At 43.4% G+C, this 26,534-nt stretch overlaps 2 protein-coding genes across 2 annotated transcripts in view; one reads left to right on the top strand and one right to left on the bottom strand.

Moving 5' to 3' along the window:
- Positions 1-620: 620 nt before the first annotated feature.
- ddx1 (DEAD (Asp-Glu-Ala-Asp) box helicase 1) lies at positions 621-6,431 on the bottom strand. Its single transcript, XM_047574372.1, has 26 exons — positions 6,330-6,431; positions 6,180-6,231; positions 5,988-6,051; positions 5,872-5,901; positions 5,656-5,752; positions 5,500-5,547; positions 5,269-5,352; positions 5,082-5,165; positions 4,910-4,986; positions 4,753-4,825; positions 4,584-4,660; positions 4,374-4,488; positions 4,136-4,274; positions 3,851-3,911; positions 3,654-3,752; positions 3,477-3,566; positions 2,859-3,047; positions 2,716-2,767; positions 2,464-2,610; positions 2,280-2,371; positions 2,124-2,196; positions 1,955-2,027; positions 1,826-1,868; positions 1,633-1,728; positions 1,201-1,321; positions 621-1,097 (listed from the first exon to the last, which is right to left on the bottom strand). The coding sequence occupies exons 1-26, from the start codon at positions 6,343-6,345 to the stop codon at positions 967-969; spliced, it is 2,223 nt and encodes a 740-aa protein (XP_047430328.1). The 5' UTR covers positions 6,346-6,431; the 3' UTR covers positions 621-966.
- Positions 6,432-6,683: 252 nt separating this feature from the next.
- Positions 6,684-26,534, top strand: part of nbas (NBAS subunit of NRZ tethering complex) — a 169,059-nt gene continuing 149,208 nt past the window's right edge. Inside the window, exons 1-14 of the mRNA XM_047573656.1 lie at positions 6,684-6,786; positions 7,248-7,299; positions 8,788-8,824; positions 10,289-10,366; positions 10,936-10,983; positions 11,861-11,904; positions 17,050-17,183; positions 19,193-19,326; positions 21,729-21,827; positions 23,306-23,444; positions 23,529-23,594; positions 23,683-23,811; positions 24,243-24,306; positions 25,187-25,380. Coding sequence (XP_047429612.1) covers positions 6,694-6,786; positions 7,248-7,299; positions 8,788-8,824; positions 10,289-10,366; positions 10,936-10,983; positions 11,861-11,904; positions 17,050-17,183; positions 19,193-19,326; positions 21,729-21,827; positions 23,306-23,444; positions 23,529-23,594; positions 23,683-23,811; positions 24,243-24,306; positions 25,187-25,380 — 1,311 coding nt within the window. The 5' untranslated portion in view covers positions 6,684-6,693. The remainder of the gene's footprint in view (positions 6,787-7,247; positions 7,300-8,787; positions 8,825-10,288; positions 10,367-10,935; positions 10,984-11,860; positions 11,905-17,049; positions 17,184-19,192; positions 19,327-21,728; positions 21,828-23,305; positions 23,445-23,528; positions 23,595-23,682; positions 23,812-24,242; positions 24,307-25,186; positions 25,381-26,534) is intronic.

Genomic DNA, 26,534 nt, shown 5'->3' with positions numbered 1-26,534 from the left:
TCCTTCTTCTGATATTCAGTATAAGTTGATGATGATAGGCAAGGAAGTTCTTCCTCAATATGTGATGGGGCTTCAATAAGGGCCACTGTTGGTCCTCTGGTTCTTTTAAATCGGGTTTTCCTAAAGGAAAAGCTCATTTTTAAATTCTGTACTTACACCGCCGACACCAGTGCTCTACTCTTTTACAGCAGTTGTGATGTTATCAGCCAAACTCGATTCTTTTTCTGCCGAGTTGTTAGATCAAGTTCAAGATTATGCCCCAAAACATCAAGAACAATAGAGCTGTAGGACTCAGTCAGAAGTCTTGTAAAGTCTACAAGTTCCAACATCACACCTTTGGACAGTAAACCTGGATCAAGACTTTGTTTTCTTCAGATGAACAAACCTGACAGGAAGGACCGTCGAAATAAAAGTCTAAGAATTATCAGTTATTTAGTTCCAGTAATTTAATTAATAATTTTTAAATAATAATTAATTTACCAACGTACCAACTTACAGTATATAGTATTTTCCACTTTTGATTTCATATCTCATTTGACCTTATAGGCATTTTTGTAACATCTTAAAACAAGTGATAAACTTCCTGATTATTAAATATAAGAAAGAAACACTCCAATCTGTGCAGACTACTACCGTTTATTTCAGAAAACACCAAGCCACTTTTCTTTTCTTTTTTTTACACATTAACTCAAATCAGTCATATTGATCTGGGAATGAAAATCAAAACTCAAACTAGGATTAGAGAACTCCTATTTTGTTCAGTTCACTTTTGTTAATGCAGCATCAGCACATCTGAACCATTTGACACATTTTTGTTAATAATTCATGTAAATTAATTGTTGTTTGTGTATTTCTGTCTGAGTGGTGAAACAATAACATAAATAACACGACTTGTGCGTTAAATAAAAACATCTCATGTCAGTAGCCTGTGGTGCTAATGTAGTGCTAATGCTAGTTGGAAGATGTTCAGAAGGCTTTGAAGAGCTGGTTTGGCAGGTATCCCAGGTGGAGAAAGGATGTTTGGGCTTCTCTCTCGAGGTTAGCCAGCTCCTGGACTGTTGGGGCCAGAACATCCACGTGGCCCTTGTAGTTGCCACCTAGAAGGGGACAGTTTTTCTGGTCAAGCTCAAGAGTATTCCAATAAAGGACAACAGATTTTCCTAGAAACATCTGGAGATCTTGTAATTCTGTCACACACACCTCCCAGTGCTCTGCGCTGTCCGTACGTCACCTTTCCATCAAAATCATCTACGGGTACTTTGATGTCTGGTTCACACTGGGTAATGGTGCACTTTAGATGCTCCTCAACCTCTGACAGGAGCTGTGATCAGAGGACAAAAAGACACAAGCAGAATTGAGAGCGCAAAATAAGCGGCTTAGGCCGATGTGACGTCATGACGAGCTCAAATGAACGTTGCCACAAAAATGTAACAAAACTCGAGTGTATTCGATTACGGAGCCGACACACTCCCCTCTAAATCCAAGGGTACCATTTCTGGCAGGAAGACGAATGCATCGGCCGCTTATCAAATCACAGGAAAAAGCCCTCGGCTGAATCAGAGATGACATTGCATTTCGACCAAATTTAAATCACTGCCCCAACTTGATTAAGTGCGCGTGTCCTTTGCTCGCCTCTTTCTCGTTGTACCAGATGGTGCAACCTCCGTCCTCCTTCAGCCGGGTGTTGTAGCAGCCCCTGCCTCGGTTTGGGCAAACGTGATACCACACCTGCGCATGTGGAAAGATGCGTTTACATCCATATTCAGAAACTAGAAAACAAAAATAAAAATAAATATATAAAATAAGTTCCTCACAGCCACCGTACCTTCTCTTTTTCCATAGCAACCAAGGAGATGGCCAATCCCATTCTGCAAAGTAATGACACGACCATCAATCCTTTACTATTACCAGGAATGTTACGTGGAAGTTACACAATTTAATAATAAGCGCCAACCTTTCGGCTCTTCCAACTCTGCCGATACGATGCACGTAGTTTTGCTTCTCATCTGGCAGCGTGACGTTAATCACTGGGGGCAAAACACAAGCATTTTGAGAACCAATCAGTCAGAAAGTGTACATGTTGTATTTGTCTGTAACGACCAGTGTAACGTTACTCTCCCCACCGTAAGGAACTCCGTGGATGTCTATTCCTCGGGCCGCTACATCGGTGCAGATCAAGAGCCTCACTTCTTTTCTCTAACGAACACAAGGCGATCGAAACCTGGATTAGCTGCTTACAGTCTGCATCCGTCAAACAGCGTCAACAGCGTTTTTTTTACCTTGAAGCGATCCAAATTATTTTTCCGCTCGTTGGGCTTACGATCACCGTGGAGACAGACACAGGAAAACTGGTGACCTTTACTGTCTGGACCTGAAGAGAATATGAATACCGAGGGATGATTCCGAATTCATCATTGAAAAACAAAACAAAAACAATTCTGTCTGAAAACTAATGCAACTCACCCCCTCCTTGCTGTATGAAATACTGCTCCATGTTGTCGCAGTCGATCTTGGTGCGACAGAAGATTATAGCCTGGTCCATTTTATGCTCTTTAATGGCTCTGAGTGTGTACTCGCCCTTCAGCACCTTGATGGCTTCGGACCACATTTCTAAAACACACACATATATATAGATGTTTGTGTAAAGAAAACGCCAACGTAATGGCTGTGTTGTCGAAAACTGCAGTGTAGATCGTGCTGCGCATCTGCTCGTACCTGGGGAATTAGCTCCTGGTCTGGTGTTGTCTTTGGCATGAACTTCATCAGTCTATCCAGAGAAAGAGATAAAGAAAGAAATAACAAATAAAAATACAGCTTTCCTCTGTCTCAGTCTCCTTGGCCCGGCGTGGTGGACTCACCCGGATGTGGTTCTTGCCCATGCGCTCCCATTGACGGTCGCTTTTGGGATTGACGGGCACCACCACGTGATGGACTGTCTCTGGAACGGAGTCCTCTCCCTTCAGGTCCACCCAGGTGGGGAAGTGCATGATGCGTTCGGATAACTTCTTCACGTCAAATGAATGCAGCGTGGCAGAGCACACGATCACCTGGAGAAGGGAGATAAGGTGATGTACTAAACACCAATGATATCCTCAAATGGGTGAGCACACTCAACACTTGTTATCACTGTAAGTCTTTTTTTCAGGCCAAGGACCCCAAAACTGATGGAGAGATTAAGTAGGGACCCCCTACCTACTATGTGTTCTATATTAAACTCTGCCTATTGCTATTTATAAATATACATGATTATTATCATGTTGCATTCAATATCACTTTTTTTAAAAATACTTTGGATTCATGTAAATGTGTATTTTGAGACATTTAAATTTGTGGGGGAAATTAAAAAATATATATAAAAAATGTCTAATCAACCAAAGATTTTGTGACCCCCTCCTGCAGTACCTCTGTGGAACCCCTAGGGGTCATTTACCCCCTGTTGAAGACCTATGACTTGACCAAATGTCCCAAAGTGTTACCTGGAGTCTTTTGCCATCAGAGGTGACTTGAGGGATTTGGTTGTGGATCCTGTTGATAAAGTCTGTATAGCCTGCTGACAGGAGGCCATCCTGAAAACAAAGGGAGCCAAATCATTGACAAAGTGGCTACGGGGATTGGTAAAGTTTTCTAAAATATCATAGCTGCCTGGCACTTACACACTCATCCATCACCAGGAAGCGGACTTGGGACAGACTGAGCTTCCCGGTGGATATGAGATCGTCCAGTCTGCCTGGCGTTCCCACGACAATGTCAACCTGATGCACAGAAAGCAAGACAGGGAGGAAGGAGGCAAGAATTATGCATCAGTTTGTCACAGTGATTACAAGTAAACTGATAAGTATATGCCACATACCCCCTGTTCCAAAGCTGCCAGCTGGTCTTTGGCTGCCACGCCACCCATTACCAGCAGTTCCCTGTTGTGACAAATTGACAAGTTACTGTGAAAACTGATGGTAATGTTTTTATTAGAACATTGGCTCCACCTGCTGGTACAAAGCAGGAATTACAAGCCTGCAAAATCAAGGCAAATTCAGCACTTAAAAAAAGACTTAAAAAAAGCATTACTTTATTTACACAATGACACGGGAGTAAATACACATACATTTTCTGTACAAACATCATCCAGGAAGAGTCATACCTTAGTTTGGGGTTATCCACATATTTCTTAAATTGCGTGATGTTGTTGAGTGTCTGTTCAGCCAGCTCTTTGGATGGCTCAATGATCAGGGCCTTAGGTGCGTTGGGTGACGCTTTCGCCTGACTGACTTTGGCGTTCCCTGCACAATCACAGAGCAGTCATTTAAAAAACATATCGACAAGGCTGAAAATCAAACGATCTGTGGTTCTGTCAATGACACGAGGCTGCATCCACACACCTGTCTGAGAAGATTTGACTACGTGACCCTCCGGTGCCTGGTTCAGGGCAACAAACCCACCCTTAGGGGGGAATTTAAAGTCTTCTCCGCCGAAGTTGAACTTCAGCTCTGCGTTCTGACAGACAAAAAGGAGCAATGCAGTTTGAATGGAGTCAATGTGACACCTGTTTGTTTGTTCAACCACCAATCTGAGGAGTTTTCTGGAGATACCTTGAGCACACAGGAGGCAAAGAAAGGCTGATTCTGAAGATTTTGAGGGATGTCAAAAGCCACACCGAGTTCATTACCTAGAGAAAGAAAGGATGAACAGGAAGTGTGAAAATATAAACTTCCACCCACTCCACATTTAGGACAATCTTTTCATATAATTAGACCGCACCATTTTTAGAGAAGGAAATTTGTTTCTTCTCCAGATCCAGGTAGCACCCGATGGTGTCATGCATGGTAAACTCCTGCAAAGAAGAAAGACGAATTGAAAACGAACCCAGCAATTGTTGATGTATCTTTAAAAAAAAAGTAAAAGCTAATTCACTGACCTCTCCGTAGCTGTCAAACTGCTTGTTGTTGGATTTCTTTCCAGTGCCACCAAAACCAAAACCGTACTTATCAGTTCCTGGAAAGAAGCAAGAAGAATATAAAAGAGTTTGAGATTGAATTAATGTTGAAGTGAGACCATTTACGTTAACTCTTGCATGGAGAAGAGTATACCTAAGTCCAGAGCTGCCTGACTGGTAGACCAGCCCACCCGGCACAGACCCTGATCATGGCAGGCCACCTCATAATAGTACTTCCCTAAAAAAAAGATACGGACAAAGAGGATGTAACAGTAAAGGGTACGAAGTACAATCAATGCTCATCTAAATCTTAATCACTTTGAAAATGCTTGCATACAAACCTTTGGTGACACCTTTAGTGGAGCGGCAGCCATGCCACTCTTTGAACTCCCTGCTCTGGCAGCACAGTCCATCGCCACTGATTGCTATGGAAACATAAGCAAAAAGAGCAAATGAGCAAAGGCTAGAAACGGCTGAAAGCTGAAATATGACGACGTTTGACAGCTTCACAAGGCCGGCCTGCCCTCCAGCACTACAGTTACAGCAGTACGCGTTAAAGTTTCTCATCTCACCGAAGGCCGAGCTGCGGTCATAAGGATTCATCTGCCAGTTGTTGAAGACTAAAATAAAGAAAAAGAGCTGGTCAAAAACTTGCGGACCAACTGCGCAGGATTCTGCGCACATTTTAAAGACATCGACCAAATAACTTGTTCATTCATTCATCTCACTTGCTCCTCCAGTTTTGACAGAGGCTCTGCCCTTCTTGCCCTCCTGCTGATCCTTCAGGGTCTCGTACACGATCTGGATCACAGGGATGCTGAAGGCCTGAGGGTGACATGGGGAACTTTAATTACACAACTTGACATGAGTCGGCTGGCAATTCATGCCGTTGAAATTGCCAAATTATATTTCAATTATGGCATGTACACGTGCTATGTACTTACTCCTGTTTTGCCACTACCGGTCTCTGCTGCCTAAAATAAAGAAAGTAATATGTCAGACTAGCAGTAGTGTGGCAATTAGTGCGAGACAGATGTATGCAGATGTATGTAAAGCCTACCATAAGTACATCTCCTCCACCAAGAATAAGGGGGATAGACTCTGCTTGGATGTCAGTAGGTAGCCTGAAATCCAATGATATATAAATATATATTAAAAAAAAAAATCAGTTAAATGTTTTTACATCAAAACGATTTATAAAAGTTAAGCCAAACGCATGATTTAGCAGATTTGCAGAGTAACGTTAACTTACAACCAGTCCATCTCTTCCACAGCCTGCGCGATTTCAGGCATGACGCCCATTTCTGAGGATTTAAAGTCATATTTCAAGATTGAATGGGCTGCCGTAGTATTTGAAAACTCGCAGGTTGAAAGAATAATGAAGTAAATGGAAAACACGTACCAGAAAACGCTGCCATTGCTGCCGCTGCTACGAGTGCTCTCCAAACCGGATGTAACGTGTACACAAGCTGCGGCCAAGTTGCGGCTCGATTCGGTGCAACTCGCTAAACGGACTGTCACAATGGCCACATAACATTAGTTCCGGATGAGAAACTAGTCCGCTAAAAGTGTAACAAGTTTATGAAATACGTCGCATATGTGCTTAGCTACAGAAGCACGCATTTGTGTGGAAGTGTTCTATTATAAAGATTCAAACTACAAACACGTTTTCAACTAGTATTTATTTACGATTTCCAACGCGAGTCCCCGACTTATTTTGTCCGGTGCTGGTTGCCGTAGGCTTCTGACAGCAGACTCAAGTAAACATGGCTGATGAAAGCTTAATTGAAGGCGAAGATGAAAACATTTTATATGATTTACTCGTTATTACTGAATGGCCGCCAGAGACGGACACCCAGGTGAGTTAAGCTTTCACTCTCCCCCATGCATCCGCAAATTGTACTTTGTGTCGGTCTTGTGTGTGTTAAACCGGCCACCGAAAGTTAACTAGTTCGGTTTGACGGGGTCAGGCGCGCAGAGCCACGTAGCACAGACAAACATGGGATAAGTTACACCTGTACCTGTCGGTAACCAAACTGAACACACTGCAGTGTGGTGTGTTCATTTTGCCTCAGTATCCGTAGTCATACACTTATTTTTGTGGCAGAGAGCACACGTAGCCTTGATTAGCTGGCTTGCCCTTACTTGCATTACCATAACGTTGCATTAAAGGAACATAATACATCATATTTTGACGAAATCCACCGTCAGTAAATCAGTAAGCTGTAGTAAAATGACCATATGCACGACATTTTGATCGCATGAGTTAAACAGATGCATAATAAACTCACCTGTTATCTGTCACTCTTAACAATTACAGCTGCGAGGCAACAAGGAGCACAGCACGTCTGTGATTGCAAAAGCTGTGACAGGTAAGTTCTTTGTCTTGTTGCCATCCATGTTTTAGGGGACACTATGTCACGGAGTACAGTTCCTATTCGGCGCCTAAACATTTTCCTTAGCAGTATCAGCCATCAGCTCACCTGCTTACTCCACTTGATCCTTTTTCAGGGTTTCTGCGGAGTCTTAACAAGACTAAAATTTCATAATCCCAATTTATTTAATTTATTTTACATCGTAGGTCTTAGCTTTCATTTAATAATGATAATCCATTTTATCTATAAGTGCCTTTCGGAACCTCAAGGTCACTTTACACTGAATTAAAATGAAGATGAAATACCAAATACAACAAGGGTGGTGGGGGCGGTGACTGGTGGTGGAGGTTCTGGATATGATGTCTTAAATCCATGTACCGCATTTTTCAGATTTTGCGTAGGTCTTAAAATTCCTTAAATTTGACTTGTTCACACCTGCAGAAACCCTGTTTATACATCCACTAGTCGGTTCATTAGGTACACTAGTGAAAACAGCTGCGTTAAATCGACATGTGTTATTTTGACAACCCTGTTTCAGTCAGTGGTCTAGCCTGATTAATAATAATCCACTGCAACAGCACCGCAAACTACTTCCTCTAAAACGACTGACAGCTGAACCTTTCTCATGCTGTTTTAACTTAAACTGAACACGAGAACAGTCATAAAGGAGAGATTCAATACAGGACTGTTGTATTAGATTGCATTAGCTTTCTTAGTGTACCTAATGTTTTGGTTGGTGAATGTATATGTTTTCAGTGTTATTCCAACAGAATACATTGTGGGACAAGTAGCAGGCAGCGTCATCAGGTCTATAAAGCTGCATAACATTTATTATAGCAGAGGCAAAAGAGACTATTAGGAAGATTACTTGAAGACAAAGGTGTCTTTGTGCAAGAATTACTGGGGAGTTACTGGAGTTTATTCTATTATCCCATTTGAAAATGAAGAAAAAACATATATTTGAAGGCATCCTCTTACATTTACGCATTGGAATTAAAGAGCATGATACATTATTATACACTATTTTTTTCTTTTTTTTTTTTTAATCCGGATTATGTCAAACGGAATTTGTACGTTTTCTATTAGATTTGTGTAGTTGCACTGTATTCATCTGGATAGGGTAAAGAGACTGATATTCAGGTCCAACATGTTGTTTAGAAAGACACAGAGTCCCTATCAGCTGTAGTCATTATGCTAGGGAGTAAGAGAACACATAAATGTAAGTGACTTACCGACCAGTGAATGAAAGAAGTCTACATGAACCGTGAGGTATTTCTTTACTTAGTCAGATGTGTTATCCTTTATTAATATCTCTCAGGGAAATCTGCTTCCTGCACTTAACTCAACCATCTGTTCACACAGTAGTGAGGATACTTGATACAGTGGACATCCATGTGTGCGGCGTCTAGGGGGCAGTTTGGTTGGTTTTAGTTGCTTTAATATGACAATTCAGTGACTTTACTAACTGTGATGAATTTCCTACAGGGCCGTTCCGCTTAATCCTTCACTATTTGTGGTACAGGTAAGTTTGTGGTCTTAATTCTAACAGGGATGTTTAACTGCCCTTGTGTGATTTATACTACTTGTCAAATATATATATGTTATATTATATCACAGTTATGATTTTCTATAATTGTATATTTACATTTCCTGTCTGACGAATGAAGAAATTTGAACTCAGTTCTCTGAAATCTTTTTTTGTCATGATGAAATTCTTTATTTTTTTCCGTGTTTAAAATATTTTAATGATAATTTTACATAGTAGTGTCGAGTCACATTTAAACGTCCAGTGATAACATCACGGGATGCACTGATGTAACTTTGTTCTGTTCAGTTAGAGCACCATTTAGTTTGATCATTAGATAATAAATACTTAGTACTAAGCATGAGCCATCAGCATGTTAGCATGTTATTTATAGCTCATGTAACATAAATCCTGCAGACGGGTTGAGAATTTTAAAAAGGCTTGAATTATTATTATTATTTTTTATAAAATCTTAATCTTAAACGACTGCTCTTCCTACTCATGTTATATAAAACATTTGACCGCACTAATATTCAGTGTCTGCTTTGATTTCTGTCTTGAACTTGAACTTTAATCTTAAAGTTTACGATTTGCAACAGATGTGACTCCCTCCCCGGCTCATTTGGTCGATACCTCTGCACCCTATAAAATCTTCTTCTCCAAACTGAATCAAAGTTCTGCTTAAGACATAAAAACATATATATATAAAAAAAGACATAAAAAATATGTTTACAGTGTAAACATGAAAATACAGACCTTCTTTTTACTTGCATTCTGATGGAACATACTGAGACACGGCTCCTGCAGTGGGTTCTGTAACACTCCAGCACCGAGGCCTACTTATCATCTCAGCGGGAGGTTCAGCCAGAATCATCAATAACCTTGTTAAATATTTAAGAACTCCTCAGCCATGTGTGTCTCCCGGCTCTCTTTCTGAATTTGTGGGATGAGAGCGGATCTGGATTTCTTCTTGATCCAGCCGGTGTGTTTTCTGTGAGACTTTCATTTGTTGAAAAGAAAAAGAAAAATTGTACACAGTGCGCTGCGGGCGGCCGTTGTGTTTGTACTCTCCGAAAATAATTCTGAAACTGGAAAGCTGGGGAAAAAAGCGAAAGCACTAAAAATGACAAAAATAATATCTTTTTTGGAATAATTAATATGTCACTGAAAAATTAAAGAAGTTTATATGAATAATTAACATGTTACTCAAAATGAAATTATGTTCAAATAAATGAAGTATAAGTTCTGACAACTTAATTTTTTATTTTTAAAAATTTAATAAAATTTTAATTTACTTAATTTAATATTTGATATTATTCACTTCAGATTTACATAAATATTTTAATTAAAAAAATACTTTGTAAATTGATTAGCAGTTTTTTTTATTTATTTATTCTTTTTTTTGTAAGTACATTTATCAACTTCTAATTGTTTCCTTTTTGTTTCCTTTTTGAATGTCAGCCCCTCCAGCTCGTCCCTGCCTCTCGGCCTCGTCCGCCTGGCCAACAAACAGATCAACTGGCAGCTGGTGCTCGCCAGGTTGCAACAAAAACACACACACACACTCCTCACGCACACACTCTGTGCATTCAATACCTGTGCGTTGCTTTGTTGCTGACGCGCAGCGCTCCTTTCCCTCTGCGCCCTCCAATATTCCCTCGGCCGCTCATTTGATTGTAGCCGTTGCTTCAGATGAACCGAGCAGAAAGGCACTTTTTAATTGACTATCGATCCGGCCGTGTAAGACGGTGTTAAGCGTGGTCAAACGACGCCGCAGATGTCCATTAGTTTGATGTGCTCGGCTCCCGCCTGCCTTTTACATCTTTCTCTCTCATTTCATTTCCTCCCGTCGCTACCTCCCAATTATTATCGCTCCTTCTTTTTAATAGTAACCTGGACTTTTATTCTTTATCATTTCCATCCTGGCTGCTCCACGCACACACCAACATTCTTATTATCATACTCGTCCCCTGTTGTTGTTCATTTCCTGTCATATATTCTTTCTTTTTTTCATTATCATTAATAATGGCATGTGTTTGTTATGTTCTTTTTTTTTAATTTCTTTGTCTCTGTCTTTCCTGACTGTTCTCTTCTTTTTTTCTCCGCAGTAACGGCAAACTGTTGGCAGTGGTTCAGGACCAGTGCGTGGAAATTAGGTAATTACTGAACTCCGTCGTGCTGTTGTGGCGCTGCTGCTGTGTGTGAGTGATAGAGAGCCTTTTAATTAATGGGGTGATTTATCATGTCTCCCTTTAAAAAAAAAACAAAAATGAAAACATTTTTTTTGAGCATTGATACAGAGAATTAAAGTGTCCGCAGGAACGCGTTTGAATCGTTTACCATTTGTGGCACCTGTGTGGCACTTAAGGCGAAACCAAACCGCCGCTGACATGTTTGCGTTGGGGAGAAAGCAGCCTGAGCATAGATGCGCGCGCTCATTTTGTTCAGTTATAATTATATCCAGACACAAATCGAATTCCCTCCCTGCACAGAGAAAACACACTCAATCATAACTGCGCACTATCGACATAATATAATGCTGTAAATTGAACAAAACTCAAATGGAAAATTAATAGCCGGGTTTACAAATCTGTTTCACTCCACTGAGGCTAACAAGAGGCGCGAGCAGCACTTTAAGCTTCTGCTCCACTTGACCCTTCGGGTAATTGGAATTCATATTCAAACATCGATCAATAGGTACAGTAAAAGTTGTTTCTGTTGCTCGCTGCTCTCGGAATTTGTGATCAGGTCGTCCTGACTCGGGGTGACTCTCGTGTCCTTAATCCACACTCCTCTTATTTAATGTCGGTGTTTTACGGCTCTGTTCTGTGGCGTAAGTTGTGCGAGTGGGCGTTAAGTCACCTCAAGGCTGAAGCTTGATCCATGGAGCCGCTTCATCCGACATCCCATCAGCCGCTGTTCTAACCTTACACCCGGTCACATGAGGCTAAGCGTATGCGTAAATGCGGCCTTTGTTCTTGATGTATCGTCGCTTTGCAGCCTAACGCCACTGTGGGTGTGTTTCCCCTCCAGGTCCGTGAGAGATGACTTTGGCTCAGTCATTGGCAAGTGCCAAGGTAAGACCTTCTCCTTCTTCCTGTCTGCTGGTTTTATCAATCACACGCGGCGGCGGACGACAACTAAATCACCGCAGCTCACTTCACTTAACACCCCATTTGCTTTGTAAATGTGGTGGTTGCTGTTTTATAGTGCAGTCAGTGCAGTGTGAATGTGCCCATAGAGGATGTTGTGTTTGTCTTTCGAGTTGATTTAGGGGAATTTCAGCGCGTGTATCAATCTTTTTAATATTTACGTCGGCCGATCTTAAATAAACAGGTTTCCCTCCCCCTGGAGAGTCACTCAAGGCTTTTCTTCTCCTCCTCGCATCCTCGTAGACAACGTACGCACCGTGCAAATGGATTCAGTCCAGCAAACAATTATCACCTAGCAGACTGTATATAAAAGAAAAGATTTAATCACGTCATTTTGGTTCCTTCTTCTTCTACTACTTAAATTTTTGGTAGCTTTGACGCTAACCAGCGTGCTGCAACGTACTGGCGTCCTGGCTCATTTTTATTTATGATAAGTTTTTATTTTAGTTTTCTTTATTACAGGCATATGCATTATATTTGGTTTTGAATTAACAATTGTACATATGCATGTCCCATTATATTCCCCCCCATTCATGAGCACCAAACTCACCTGTTGCCTCCGTCCAATCCCAATAACCACCTCTGGAATGAACAATAAATGAAAAATAAATAAATGAAGAGAAAACAAGGTAAAAAACGAAATAAAATTACAAACACTTGTTTGCTCACAAGCACGTGCAACACACACACTCATGCACATAAGTAATTCTAAATATATATATATATGGGCCTCTTCTATATAATCTACAATCTAAACAATGACGTGTACAAATTGGAAGTTTAAAAGGTCTCAACATATTCTAAGATCATTCCAACAGGCTACTGTCTGACATTTAGCCCCACTTAGTTTTCACAGTGGAATGCGCCAGTAATAGGATATCTGCAACAAGTTGTTTCCACACATTCATTGATAGAGAGTGTGGTGACTGCCACCATTTTTTTTTTTTTGTGCTTGTGTTTAGATTTAACATATCGTCATCATTAAGGAGCATCATTTCAGTACAAAAAGGAATATTTGTCTGTAATGCTCCGGATAAACATTCAATCAACCTGCTCATAAAAATAGTTAACTTTGAGACACTCCCACATCATGTGTAAAAAAAAAAAAAAAGTGCCTGTTGCATTTAATTCCTGGCTTATTGTTTAGACAAAAAAAAAATAGAGTAGAGAGGTCACAGAGTGGCTGAAAGAGTGACTGGAGTTAGAGTAAGAGTTTATTTGCAGAGTGAAGGTAAATAAGTTTTATTTTCTGATTGTTTAACAGCAGTTCTTTGAGAAGCAGCACTATTTTAGACACGTCAGATTTACTTTGATACTCAGTATTAACTGATCAGGATGTACGATGGAGTAAAACCAATCAGACTGATGTTCGGAGCAATGACTGTGCTTAACTGTCATTTCATTGCTGCTCTGCATGAATAGAAGTAAAAAAAAATATCATCTACATACAACTGAAAAAGTCTTTCATACTTTAGCATGTGACTATGAACTGACTAGTGATCGAGTGAACACATCACGTCAGTTTGAGCCAGGAGGACCGGTGCCGTGTCCCTCATCTTATCGTCTCATCTCAGTAGCTGCAGTAAGTGTAGTTTCACACCATGTGAATCAGTACAGTCTGCATACGTTGTACGTGTGTGAAAGACAGAGTGTCTGCGAGCCCGTGTTTCTATAAATCTAATTTGAGTTTGTTTCAGAGTGAAAAATCGACCACGGTGACTAATTGGAATGTGTGTGAGAGGGGGCCGCTGTGAGCGGCAACGCCGATAATCACCTTCATCCCCTACCACTCATTAAACACAGCCTCACACTGACTGATAAAAATAAATCGTCTTGATTAGCTTTTAAAATGACCTGCTGCTTCCGTTTTAATTACTCCACTTAAACAGGCCGAGGCCCGAACTTTTTTTTTTTTTTTTGTGATATAGATCTGACTTAAAGACAAGTGAATGGATTCGCGTATCTGTTTGTGTTTTCACTGACAATAGATCAGATCGCTGTGTGTGCTGCAAAAGGTGTCGGTGGCGTAATTATCTCCTGCCTTTCCCGTTCCTCTCGGCTCTGTGGAGCATTCCAGCAGCTTCTCGCTCACTGCTGTTGATTTAAAGCGTTGATTGAAGCTCCCTTCTGAGTGGACTGCAGCAGGGGTCGCTGTTCCTGCCCCTGACATGCAGACTAAGACCCGGTATGTGTAAAATTAGCAACAACTGACTAACAACAACAACAACGTGAAACGGTGGTTGCTATGTGGGAATAAGCATAAGAAGGGCTGTTTTTCTTTATTAGCTCAGCTCTCACGTTTACAATGCGCAGGCATCGGAGGAACAGGTGTTCACCGTCCTTTAACATGAAACTCATACACCGATCAGCCACAACATTGAAACCACTGACGGGAGAAGTTAACAACATCGACCGTCTTGTGACAATTCAGTGTTCTACTTAGACGTGTGTCACCCACCCAGACCAGACCTGACACCCCCACCTCATAGCAATGGAAGCAGCCATTCCCAGCAGGATGAAGCCTGATGCAGACACACACACACACACACATAAACGGTTTAGGAAAAACTAAAAAAAAAAACTGATTTACTAGATCCCAAACTGATCAAGTGTCTGTGGGATGATCCACAGAGGCCCCTCCCCTCACAACCAACAAAGCCCCCCACTAACAACGGACTCCCTCAGAAGGCCTAGGTCTATTCTAATGATGAGTCATAACTGTTTTGGAGGCACAAGGGAGACCTACACAATATTAGGAAGGTTGTTGGCGTTAGCTGGATAGCATGCTAACATCTCTGCAGCACAATAAGACATAGATGTTCTAGGCATGAGGTCAGCAGTTATTTCTTCAATTCTTCATCTTCAATTATATATTAAATTTTTTAACGTTTTAATTATCTATTTTACTGATCATCCTCTTAAAGCCCATAACTTAATAGATTTGTCCCGGGCAATTCTGTCATTGTTTTCAACGAGTCTTGTGTGGCTTCTGTTAATGTTTTCTTTCATTTTCTTCCTTCTCATTTTCTCCTGTCTTGATTTCTTTTTTTCTTTTTCTCATCTTTGTCACTCCTCCTCAGTCTCTCTCTCTCTGTATCTGTTCTGCTCCGGCTAGCCGTCATTGTGGCCCATTGTTCTAATGGCCCATAGCGTGGATAACGGTAGCCCCTGGGCCTGTGTAAACCCCAGCTCCCCCCCCCCCCCCCCCCCCCCCCCCCCCACCACCCCCTCACCCCCCCAACCCCCTTTTCATTCCATTTCATCTCTTTTTCATTTTTCTTTTACTTCATTTCATTTCACGGAGATTTGTCCTAATGGATTTCGCTGTGATCCTGCCTGTAATGGCATTTGCTTTTAATGGAGGAGCGCGTGCGGGGGAGACGCGCTCCCCCCCCCCGTGCTCGTGCTCGTGCATGTGCGCGTCAGTGCTCGGTGCATCCACACCTGTGCATCGCTCTCTCTGCCTGTCCACTCCCGGCCCCCCCACCCCCCCTCCTCCTCCTCCCCTGTCTGCTTCTGTTACAGCGGAGTTGTCTCGCGCCTCCGTACATAATTCATAAGTGTTGGGCTCTGATAAATGCATCTCGCAAGGCTTTAGATAGAAAGCTTCTGTTGGGTCATTTGGTGTGATTCTCTCTTCCCCCCCCACACACACACAAAAAAGACACTAGCATCCAATTTTCCAGCTGCTCAAAAAAGCTATCTATGTGGAAATAGAGCTCTCTCTGCTGCAGAACAACATACAATTCATAATGGGGGCCGGGATGAAAAGGGCTAGGTGGTGTCAGAGTGAAATAAAAAAAAATAAAAAAAAAAGCCAAAAGAGCAAGAAGAAGAGGAGACACTTGATGCCTATGGCTTCATAACAGCCCCGTGTTCTCGCCTCCTAAGCCGAGAGTCTCGAAGGTGTGTTAAACCGCCGGCTTCCTGAGGTGCTTTCTGATACTTAGGCCTTAAAATTTAGAGAGCTATTATTTCTCTCAGTGGGTGCCGGATTCATTGTTTCCACACTCCGTGTCTCTCGGCATATCCTTTCCTAACCCCCCCCTCCCCAAAACCACACCACCACCACCACCACCTCTCTCTCCTTCTACCTCTTTGTCTGTCTCGCCTCCCACTTCTCCCCTTTGTTCTTCATTTAAAATTCTAGTCATACAATATCCAACGCCTCCATTCGTTTGCAGTATTGCCCACCAGGGGTTGCAGCAGCGTTCCTCAGCCAAGAAATTCAGTACAATAAACGCCAACAGCGCTGTTATGTGATATCAACAAAAACATAACTTCCTTTTCATAACTTTATTGCTGAGACACAGCGCCCGCGCTGTCATATAACGCTTCACACTGTTTTCCAAATGCGGGAATCTTGGCCCGTTGTGTGTCGCATCCAGGTTTTAAAAAAAAAATAAACTAACAAAAAAACCCCGCTATAATTAAATTTTCCATTCCGCTCGCTCACATGTTTGCGTAAGTCTCACCCCATTTCCCCCCCCACATTGTGTAATGTGCGGTGAGATAATCAGGTATTCAAAACGGGATCAGGAACGCTGCCAGGCTGCCCCGGCTCTTCTATCAGGGAGAAGTATGACAGCGAAGCCTTGAGAAAATGCCAGCAGGCAGCGGATGTGCTTTATCACAGCGATATGGTTACACTCACAGCGCTGCTGAGCCAGCAGATTGCTAAAACTGTAGCCTATACTTCAATAAAAGCTCGATTTATGGTCCGCTCTTCTCCCCCCCCTTCCTCGCCCGGCTCTCTTTTACTCACTCCGGAAAGTGTGTGAAAGAGCTCACGTCTTTCGGAGACAGTCGCTGAGATATTACTCGAGCCATCCCTCTTAGATGATTTGGATAGACACTTTCTGTTGATGTATGGCGTCGCCTTTATCCTCCTCCTCCCATTTGTATTCATCACCGGCGCGCCACGCAGCACCGAGGATTATTTGTAGAGCGCTTTCTCATCTGACTTAATTTGTAACTCTTGAATCTTTTGTCATTCTTTATTTTCTGCTTCGTGTTCTGTTCTGCGAGAGACTTTAAAGTTTCCCCCTTTTTCTTCCCTATCTGCCTCAGTGCCAAAGGACCCCAACCCGCAGTGGCGAAGGGTGGCGTGGAGCTACGACTGCACCCTGCTGGCCTACGCAGACAGCACCGGCACCGTGCGCCTCTTCGACCTCGTGGGCAGTGAACTGTTTGTCATCCCGCCGGTAACCAGATCAGCCCCTACGCTGCCTTTTGACTTCATCGAGCACTCTTTTTCCTCTTCCTAGCAATCGAAAACGCAGATTAGACACAGCGCATTGGAACCCACCTTCATTAAGCACCATTATCTCCATAGTTTCCTGCATTAGCACGGACGACCAAGTCGGATACAGTATCTCGCTTCCATTATCAGTGAATCCTTAATAGCTTTGTTTGTGAGCAAAAGCATCAGTCAGTTTTTAAAATGCAATTGACGTGAGTAGATAGTGTGTTGCAGCTTTGTAACTGTTCACTGAGGCAGAATTTTCACAGCCAATAGCCAATGTCAATTCTAGGGATGAAAAAACTGTTTTATAAGGTTGATAACAGTATACTGGATGAAATATCTACTGTACATGCAGTATACAATACATACAGTATATACAGTATGCAATAAACACAAGTGACACGATGTTAATTAAAGGAAAATTTATGTTTTTCACAAAATAGTTGAAACAATAGTTCCCATACCATTGTATGCTTAGCTGTTGTGCAACCACCATAAACATACCTGACTTAAACATAGCACACAACTTCTCTAACCCTGGATAAATGGGCGAGCTGCACTGTTTGCTTCTCTTCTGCTAATATTGCGAATGTATAAAAAATGTCTGATCAACCAAAGATTTTGCGACCCCCTCCTGCAGTACTCGACCTATGCAGTAGGGTATATCAGCATTTATCTCAGATATATTATAAAGTTACAAAGAAACCTCTAGATGTCTAAAGTAGTAAAAAATCTTAACTTACCATTTCTGAAACTGTCAGCAAACATGCCACAACTTAAAAACCTCAGACCTTTTTGAAAATTTCCATTTGAGAAGTCGTGAATACCACAACAAGAAGCCGTAAACATGGTTAATACGACCCAATTTGAAGGCAGCATTACTCCACTAAACAAGAGTCTGGAGAAACTATGTGATGTCGCCGTTTCCAAATAAGCCCAGGCATCTTTTTGTGCATATGTATTATACGCACCTACATATTGCGATACAAGGCTGATACATGTGTCGAGCTCTAATTCAGGCATCCATAATGTTCCCTCCAGAGATAAGTTGGGCCATACTCTGCTGTTTCAGCGCAGCCCATATTTGCTGGGCACTTTGAGCCCGTCACCTCTGAAGAGACTGTCTCCTTGTCACCCGCGCTCTGTGCTCTCTCTTTCTGTCAGGCCTGCTTTCTGATTCATTGTCTGATGCTCCTTCTCCTCCGTTCTTCGCTCACGGTGTCCCATTCGTCTTTCCCCCCGTCTTTGCCACCGCCCCTCTTTAATTTTTCACGCGCCTGCTGCTCCCCAGTCATCCCAGGATCCTCCTTCACTTCTCGGCTCTCTCGCTTTTCTCTCATCCTCGCATGCCTGTCTCCTAGTACGTTTGCCATTTCAAGTCCATCTGCCATTCCTCTCCCACTTTAATGCCCTCTGTGCGCTACATATTATAATTCTTCCATTTCTATCCGTCATTCCTCGGATCCCTGTGTGTGCCCTGTCAGAGAGGGTGAGCGCAGACACTCGTCCTTCTCCCCAGCCACACTCATCTTTCAAAGTCTGTGATCCTCGTTCCTTTAGTGCGACTCTGCTTTGTTATGCATCTGCGCCGAGTGTTCCTGCACACTTACATCAACACCCCCACCCAGCTGTACTGTTCCTCTTGTTTGTCACCGCTAAGTGCACACAACGGTGACTTGCTGCTATTTTGGTGGGAGATTATGAAAAAAAGCCAATTTGACAGAAAGTGTACATGCGGATGAAAAAAAAAAAAATCCCCCCATGTCTCTTGCTGTCTCTTTCACTTCCTTTCTGTTTTACCCTTTTTGTTTCCCGCCTTCCCCGACTCATTGTTGTTTTTCTGCATTTCCAACAAACACCGCCGCTGTGACGAGTCTTTGTTGTTTGCCCTTGTAAAGACTCAGTGGGGGGTGCAAACCAATAATTATATGTATTTTCTTTTCGTTGTCTCTCTCTCTCTTTACCCAGGCGGTGAGTTTTCCAGGGGATTTCAGCTGTGCGGTGGCAGGCCTCATCTTCCTGGAGTACACGGCCAGTGCTCAGTGGTCAGCCGAGCTCCTCGTTATCACATATGGTGGCGGGCTCAAGAGCTATCTGGTCAGGTGAGAGATGAAACCACTCTGCCACAACTCAGGAATAACAGGGTTTCTACTAGAGATCGACCAATGTGGACTTTTTAGGGCCAATACCGAGTTTTTTTGCATCAGCCTTCACCGATGGCCGATTTTTCTGAGCCGATACTGCGTTTTCTCCCTCCATTTACATGATAAAAATGCGACAATGATAACAAATGTTACGAATCTCAGTTTAACCAAAAACATAGACATGTAACGCTCTTATGCCTACAAAATAAATGGGTAAAAAGAGGTAATGCACAAGCATTTTCCACCTTCCAGCTACACATGCTCTGTTAGTCGGTGAAGGGCGATGTATGGGCTGCACGGGTCTGCAGCGTCTCCAGCAGCACACGGCTGCCTGCCGATGCCGCAAATATCGGTCTATCTCTACTTTCCATATCATATTTGTGACACATATATTAAGCAGAAAAATAACATGCATTAAGTCTGAATTAGATGCATGTATTGCAAATTCAGATGTCCCTTTTCAGATCGTACACTTAAACAGAAATTTGATTATTGCTCTTAAACTAAAATTCCGCTTCAGCTGTAAACTACTTTAACAGGTCTACTGTTAAAGTCAGTTTTGCTAATCAAGCTACTGCTCAACTAGTTTTCACATAAAGTTGCACTTCAGCTGCTTTCACAACTTACAACTGATGATCCAGTTGTGCTCATTTCTTTATCTTTCTCTGACAGTTTAACTCATTCCAGGGCTCACACTTCCTCTGCTTTCACTAGTTACATACCTCCACTCTCTTCGTGGTTTGCTTCTCAGCTGACATTTTGATGGGAGTCTCTTCTTACTTTCATCTGCCCCGCACATGGAAACTTCAACCGATTTTTATCTCCCTTTCACTTCAGCAACTTTTTCGTATTTCGGCCACATTTCAACTCCTTTTGGTGTTAGTGTACCCTTATACCCCAGGCACAAATTTCCGTCAGATATTCCACTTCAGCTTGACTTGGCAGCACAACCTCGCTCAGTGCGTACACTTAAGCTGAACACTAAACACCTGATTCTTCAGCTTATTTCGGCAGCAACATTTCAGCGAGTGGTAACATTTGGTTAGATAAGCAGCTTTGGGACCATGATCCCCTCTATATCCATAACTCAAGTGCCTTGAGCTAGCACCCCAAAGTGCTCCAGAGATGTGTCGGATGGCGGCCCACTGCTCCGAGTGCGCTCGCTTGGATAGGCTGAATGCAGAGAAGAAATTCCTTGTATTTGTCCTTGTATATGTTAATATTTTGCTTGTCGTTTCCCGTTTTATGAGATTTCTCAGGTGGTCGCCTCATGTGGGGCACCCAGACGCTGCTTTATTATCTTCTGATTTAAATGCACACACTGTATATTGTAACCTTCATAGGCCAGTGCACCCTATTTGTGGTGATGATTTGATGCTGCATGCTTGTCTGTACTTAGACGTCGAGTGACATCACTCTTTGAATACCAATTCGCTCTCTTGCCGCTCCATGGTCACATTTTGAATGCGTGATAAATGGCATCGGATTTTGCGGGACATCCTATCACTTATTATTTTAGCGTTAGCGCTATGTCGTGATTTCAGAGATTTCTCTGTGAAGCTCCGAGACACAAGGTGGAATTGTGCAGGTGCGTTGTATCGTCCCCTTCTTCGTTTCCGCGCGCACATCGATGTTTTGCCGTAAAGGAGGAGATTTATTTTTTCGGTCCGCAGGCAGTTAAACGGTGCTGGCTGCCTTTGAAGCCATCAAGGCGCGAGTGTGTGTGTGTGTGTGTGTGTGTGTGTGAGGAGGTAATTAAGATGAGGGGGACATGTACACTAGATTTCCCTCTGAACGTGGCTTAAAGGTTCACTTTAAGTGTGGAGCTTACGCTCACTAATGCTGTCGCTCAATTGCTTTAAGTGAGAATTTCAGAATTATACCTGAGCCTCGGCAGCAAGTCACCCTCGCTCGCTGTCATGTTCCGCGCGTGTGTTTATATACAGGCTGACAATTTACCGCGGCGTAAACGGTGAATTCTATGGAGGAAAACCGAACTCCCAAAATCTTTCACAGCCATCAACTCTTTCTCCCCCCCCCCTCCCCTCCCCATCCCTTCTCTATACACACTGCAAGGAAACATTTCCCCAGTGAGATATCCCAACACAAATTACACGTCATCCCCTCTGGTAGCAATCTAATTCCGACTGCCCACCTAAATTACATTATATATTTTACCTCGTCTCATTTTAATTGCAGCTGGGAGAGAGATTGCCTTGTCATCTTCCACAAAACAGCTTTGTCGCGCCATTAACACTTTCCGCATGAGCGTCCGTGTTGGGATTGTTTATTTGTTCAATTACGGGCCACTTGTCATTTGACTGTCCTCTCCACGTCTCTCTCTCTCTGCTCTCTTTCAGCGTCGGGACCAATCAGAACTTCCAGGAGAACCACTCCTTCAGCTTCTCTTCCCACTACTCCCACGGCGTCACCTCGGCGATTTACCACCCCGGACACAGGTACGTTGAATGTCACCGGCGACTCCCAGCGCTCCGTCAGCCTTCAGCGCCCGTTTCAGTGCGGTTAAAATAATGAGTGTTTTCAAAAATGCCATCATTGAGCTTTTAATCTATCAGCGGCGCCCTAATTACCGCCCCGTAGCCTTCGCTTGACAAGTGTTTTATTTTCTCCAGTGGCCTCCGCGGTCCAGCCTGCTTCTATTAGAGCGCCGTTTCATCAGGAGTGTTTTTCATGCATTTAAACTCAGACATCTTTATGCATCATTTCAATCAGTTTTCACCCCGTTCCCCGATGAAACGACGCCACGCTGTATACGGCTTGAATATATAAATGTAAAAACCCGTGGTGTGGTTTCAAATGCTTTCATCATTTCAGATCTAGGGGCGTCTTCAATATGCTCCTAAATATTTATTGATTACCGCGCCAGGACCGAATACGATTTCACTGCCCCGCAGTTCACTTTAACTGAAGCTTTATTGTATTATACTTTTACAAAAAAAAGTGTCATAATATATGTACGTCATAAGAAGTAGCGCACAAGTATATAGACATTCCTGCGGAGGCCTAAGATGTGTGTGTGTGTGTGTGTGTGTGTGGACCGGCGCCAAGGGGCTTACTCAGGAATAAATGGACCAATCACTTTAATGTAAAACCTGCAGGGATCCACTACGGCAGTCCAGAATGTCCTTGGCCTTCTCCACCGCATATCATTCAAAGGTTTCGGTTAATTACGTCTGGCTCATACCCGTGACCTTACCGTTTTCACTGCTCTCCCCGGTCCGCCCAGGCCAGATTTCGTTTGGCCGGCGATGCTTGGTTTTGGCAGCTTAATGGATTTTGGCAGCCTCCGTCGAGGCGTTTGCCAGCTGATAGACGAGGTAAAACTTTAATGATGCCTGTGTGCAAACTGGGTCAGCGACGGAGAGAAAAGAGTAGATGTAAGACAAAGGGATGATGGGTGATGAGCGGGATGTAAGGGAAACCTAAAGCTGGGCATAATTATCATAATAATCCATCATTGTTGTGAATACATGTACAGACTCATGTGCAGAATATGCAGATATTTTTCATGGATTCTGGAACAGTCTGAATCTGTTCCCATGAAACCAGAACATGACTTGGTACATAACGTGACTGCATATGCCACTGTGTTATGACGCGTAATAACTCCTCATCAGTTTACAAACAAACCCTCAGACCTTAGCTGTTGTTGGGTGTTCCATTTCTCAGCACCAGGGGGCAGTGTTGAGCTGAATTGAAGTGCTCCATTTGCAGCTCTCATTGTTGCATCTGCAAAGAGAGACAGAGAGACACTGATTGCTGTGGTGTGAGTCCAATCGCACGTCTGATGAATGGCCCTCCGCTTTGCTTCATGGCACATCAGCAGTGTAAACCCTCACCGTAAACCCCTCACTGCCGCCCTCGCGTTAGGGGCAAATCACGAACCGCACGAGTGTGACTGTGTGTCTGTTTTTAGGTTGCTGCTGGTGGGGGGCTGCGAGTCGGGGGACGACACCACATCCAAGGCCTCCTGCTGCGGCATCACAGCCTGGAGGGCTCTCTCTGGCTCGCCGCACTACAAGCAGGTCACCAGCTACGAGGACGACGTCCGCACGGTGGGGACACTGCATGTGAACGCACTAACGCTGCAACGACTGAATGTCGCCATATGTAACGCACGTGTCCTCTGTTTGTGTTAGAATCAGAAGAGGGGTTTCTTCAGGATCCCCAGCTTTAGACTCTTTTCCAGACAAGGGGATGAAACGGTAATGCAGCTCTTTCTGTCTGGTTGCAAATCACAAATTCAATCAATGATCTCTGTATAAAACCGATGTGTGCGTTCGTGTTGTCCAGGACGGCGTGTTCCGCATGAGCCTGAGCCCCGATGGCACCCTCCTGGCTGTCATCCACTTCTCCGGCCGTCTCTCTCTCTGGGACGTCCCCTCTCTCAAGCAGAGGGCCGCGTGGAGCCAGGACCAACAGGTGCTCCCCTCAGCGTCTAGCATTTGCATTTGCGAATGCGCTTTTGCTTAAGCGGACAGTAAACATGTGTACGCTCCGAACGTGTGTAATATTTTGTGCATTTAGATGCTTGACTGACAGTATTAGTGTAATCTCTTTCTGGCCAAGCTGTGTGTGTGTGTGTGTGTGTCATGAGAAGGGATTGTGTGGGTGTGTGTGTGTGCGAGGTGGCTTATCCAGAACTTATATTTGCAGGATGTTTTGCCGATTTATGCGGCGTGTGTGTACGTTCTGCTTCACCGCTGGCAGAGCTTGTGTGTGTGTGTGTGCGCGCTGTAAAGTGTAAACAGGGTTAGCAGATTAATTTCCTCCCTCCTCTTGCTCCCTTCTCATCCTCCCCCCCCTCCCTTCCCTTCCTCTTCCCCGCTCGCATCCCTCGGTCCTCCCTGCAGCCAGGATTTGAGGAGATCAACCCAGAGTGGAAGACGTCGCTGGAGAGAAGGAAGAAAATAAAAGGTAGTTTGGCCCGAAGGGCTTGAAACGAGCCCGTTTCGTTGCTGACACAGCGGTTCACACTGAGTACAATTTAATGATCTTTGACACGTCTCATTCAGTGAATTATACAGTTATTTAGGCATACAGCCTTGTAGTGTACGCCGTGGTTGGTGTTTTTTTTCCCACCGTATTGTGTGTCCACGCCCGTAGATGTGTGTATTTCCGTGTGTATTCCTTTTTGTGCAGCTGTAAAATCTTTTTTGTTTGACAGTTTTGGGCCAGTGCTGATGACGGCTATGACAGCTTGTGTAAGCAATAATCCGTATACGTGTCTTCGTATCAGCTGTGACAAGAGACGTCCCTGTTTTAGAAGAGGAAACCGATTCGTAAACTTTAATTGAGACAAGAGTTTGTGATCGCGATATGTATAAAACGTCTTCAATTAGAGCCGGTTCATACCGAAAATCTGTGGTTTTTTTTTCGTTATGATATGAATTTTTAATATACCGTGCATTTTTTTAGACAGCGTTCAGAACGCTGCGCCGTGAGACACTGTTTCAGACCGAACCGTTTTCAATGTAGCGATTCTGAACATGCATGGTGCGACTGCGTCTCTGTGAGGCGTGGTGAAGATGGAAATGTCCAAAAAATGAAGCGACAGAACGGGAAGTCTAAGGGTGACCAGACTACTACCACTACAACTGTGTTAATTCCTCTCTACCAGTAGAAAATGTTGTGAACACGCGATTATGCATGAACAAAAATACGGCGATACCTTCATAATCTTGAAAAATATACATTTTTGGTCATACCTCCCAGCTCTATCTTCAAGGAAGATTTAGATAACTGTCTTTTCATGTTAATCCAAACTGGCGTTTGTGTCTCGCCCTGCCCGTCCCAGACAAGGAGCAGTACTACCCGCTGGTGGATGTGAGCTGGTGGAGCGACTTGGTCCTGATTCTGGCCCGCTGCTCCGGCTCCGTCACCGTTTCATCCGTCAGGACGTTGCGCAACCTTCTGGGGAAATCCTGCGAGTGGTTCGAGCCCTCCCCCCGACTCACGGCCGCGCATGACGGGGGCTTCCTCAGCCTGGAGGTAAATGTCAGGATAATGGTACACATGTGTTGTTGGGGTAAACAAACAGAAGGAGATTGCAAAATGGTGCGTAATGGTTCATGAACGCATCCTTTAGCGCTAGTCTTAGATGGATTTTGGCCTTCAGGGCTTTAAAAGGGGCATTACAGAGGGCTCTTTTTTTCATCTCTTTTATTCGTTTTCTAAACTGCCTATTCAGCTCATGGTGTCACAGGCGTATCCCGACGTCAAGTGTCTGGGCAAGAAAAACTGGACGGATCCTGAGTCTATTATGGAGATGTCAGCCGTTTCGTTTAATTATTAAGGAGTTAAATGAAAGGGGCACTGGAGTGGATGGTTCCTGCTGTGAAGGGACAGTTGTAAAGTAAAATCTATCATGGTTTAGTCCTGCCAGCTCCCAAAGTGCTTTCTTTCCAACATAAAAAAAAAAAAAAATAGAGTTTATTTTTGAGTTTATTAGTCTCATTTGTGTGGAAGCCTGTGTTATGGTAAAAGCGTGTGATGATGAAATATGTTTCCCAGTGTCTTCCCATCACAAAGGCCCCGATTTCACATCACGCTACTCTTTTATTTAAATGGCGTGCTTCTATTTTCTTTTATTTTTATCTGATTGCATAGAGAGCAAGAAAGACAGAGATTTCTTTGGCTGCCAACTCTTGGGAAAGGTTTCGTCAGCCCGCCTCAGCGTGGAGTGGGGGATGGGTGCCTGTAGTTGTATCACCGTGTGTATGTATTGATAGCGCCTTTGTGGAACGTCGTGACCTTGTATCTTATAAGTATTTTTACAGGTGCTAAATGCTTCAGCGGCCAGCTTTTTATTTTTTTGGGTTAAAACTCGGAGGGGCGTTCCTGGCATCGCCACAGAAGATGAGTAGACTCGCTGCAGTGGGGCGCATTAAAAATGGGCAAAATAATTTTCCTCCAACCGAGCCAATCACGAAACTAGAAATCAGGTCAAGACAAGTGAAAGAAAGTGCTTTGGACAGCTTGAATTTAGATTTTCCATTGAACAGCTTGACCTTGCTGTTGTTTTGTGTTCACTCAGCCTGCTGAGCTGGCGTGATGGCGTTAAATTAAGTGCATTTACCGACTTGAGCGCGGCTAAATGCAAACTGTGCCGCACTACATTATGTGCTTCATTTTTCATCCTTCAT

The sequence above is a fragment of the Mugil cephalus genome, chromosome 21 (genome assembly GCF_022458985.1).
Source record: "Mugil cephalus isolate CIBA_MC_2020 chromosome 21, CIBA_Mcephalus_1.1, whole genome shotgun sequence".
Lineage (NCBI taxonomy): Eukaryota > Metazoa > Chordata > Actinopteri > Mugiliformes > Mugilidae > Mugil > Mugil cephalus.
Note: the sequence above shows the minus strand (reverse complement) of the source record. Positions and strands in the feature narration are given on the sequence as shown.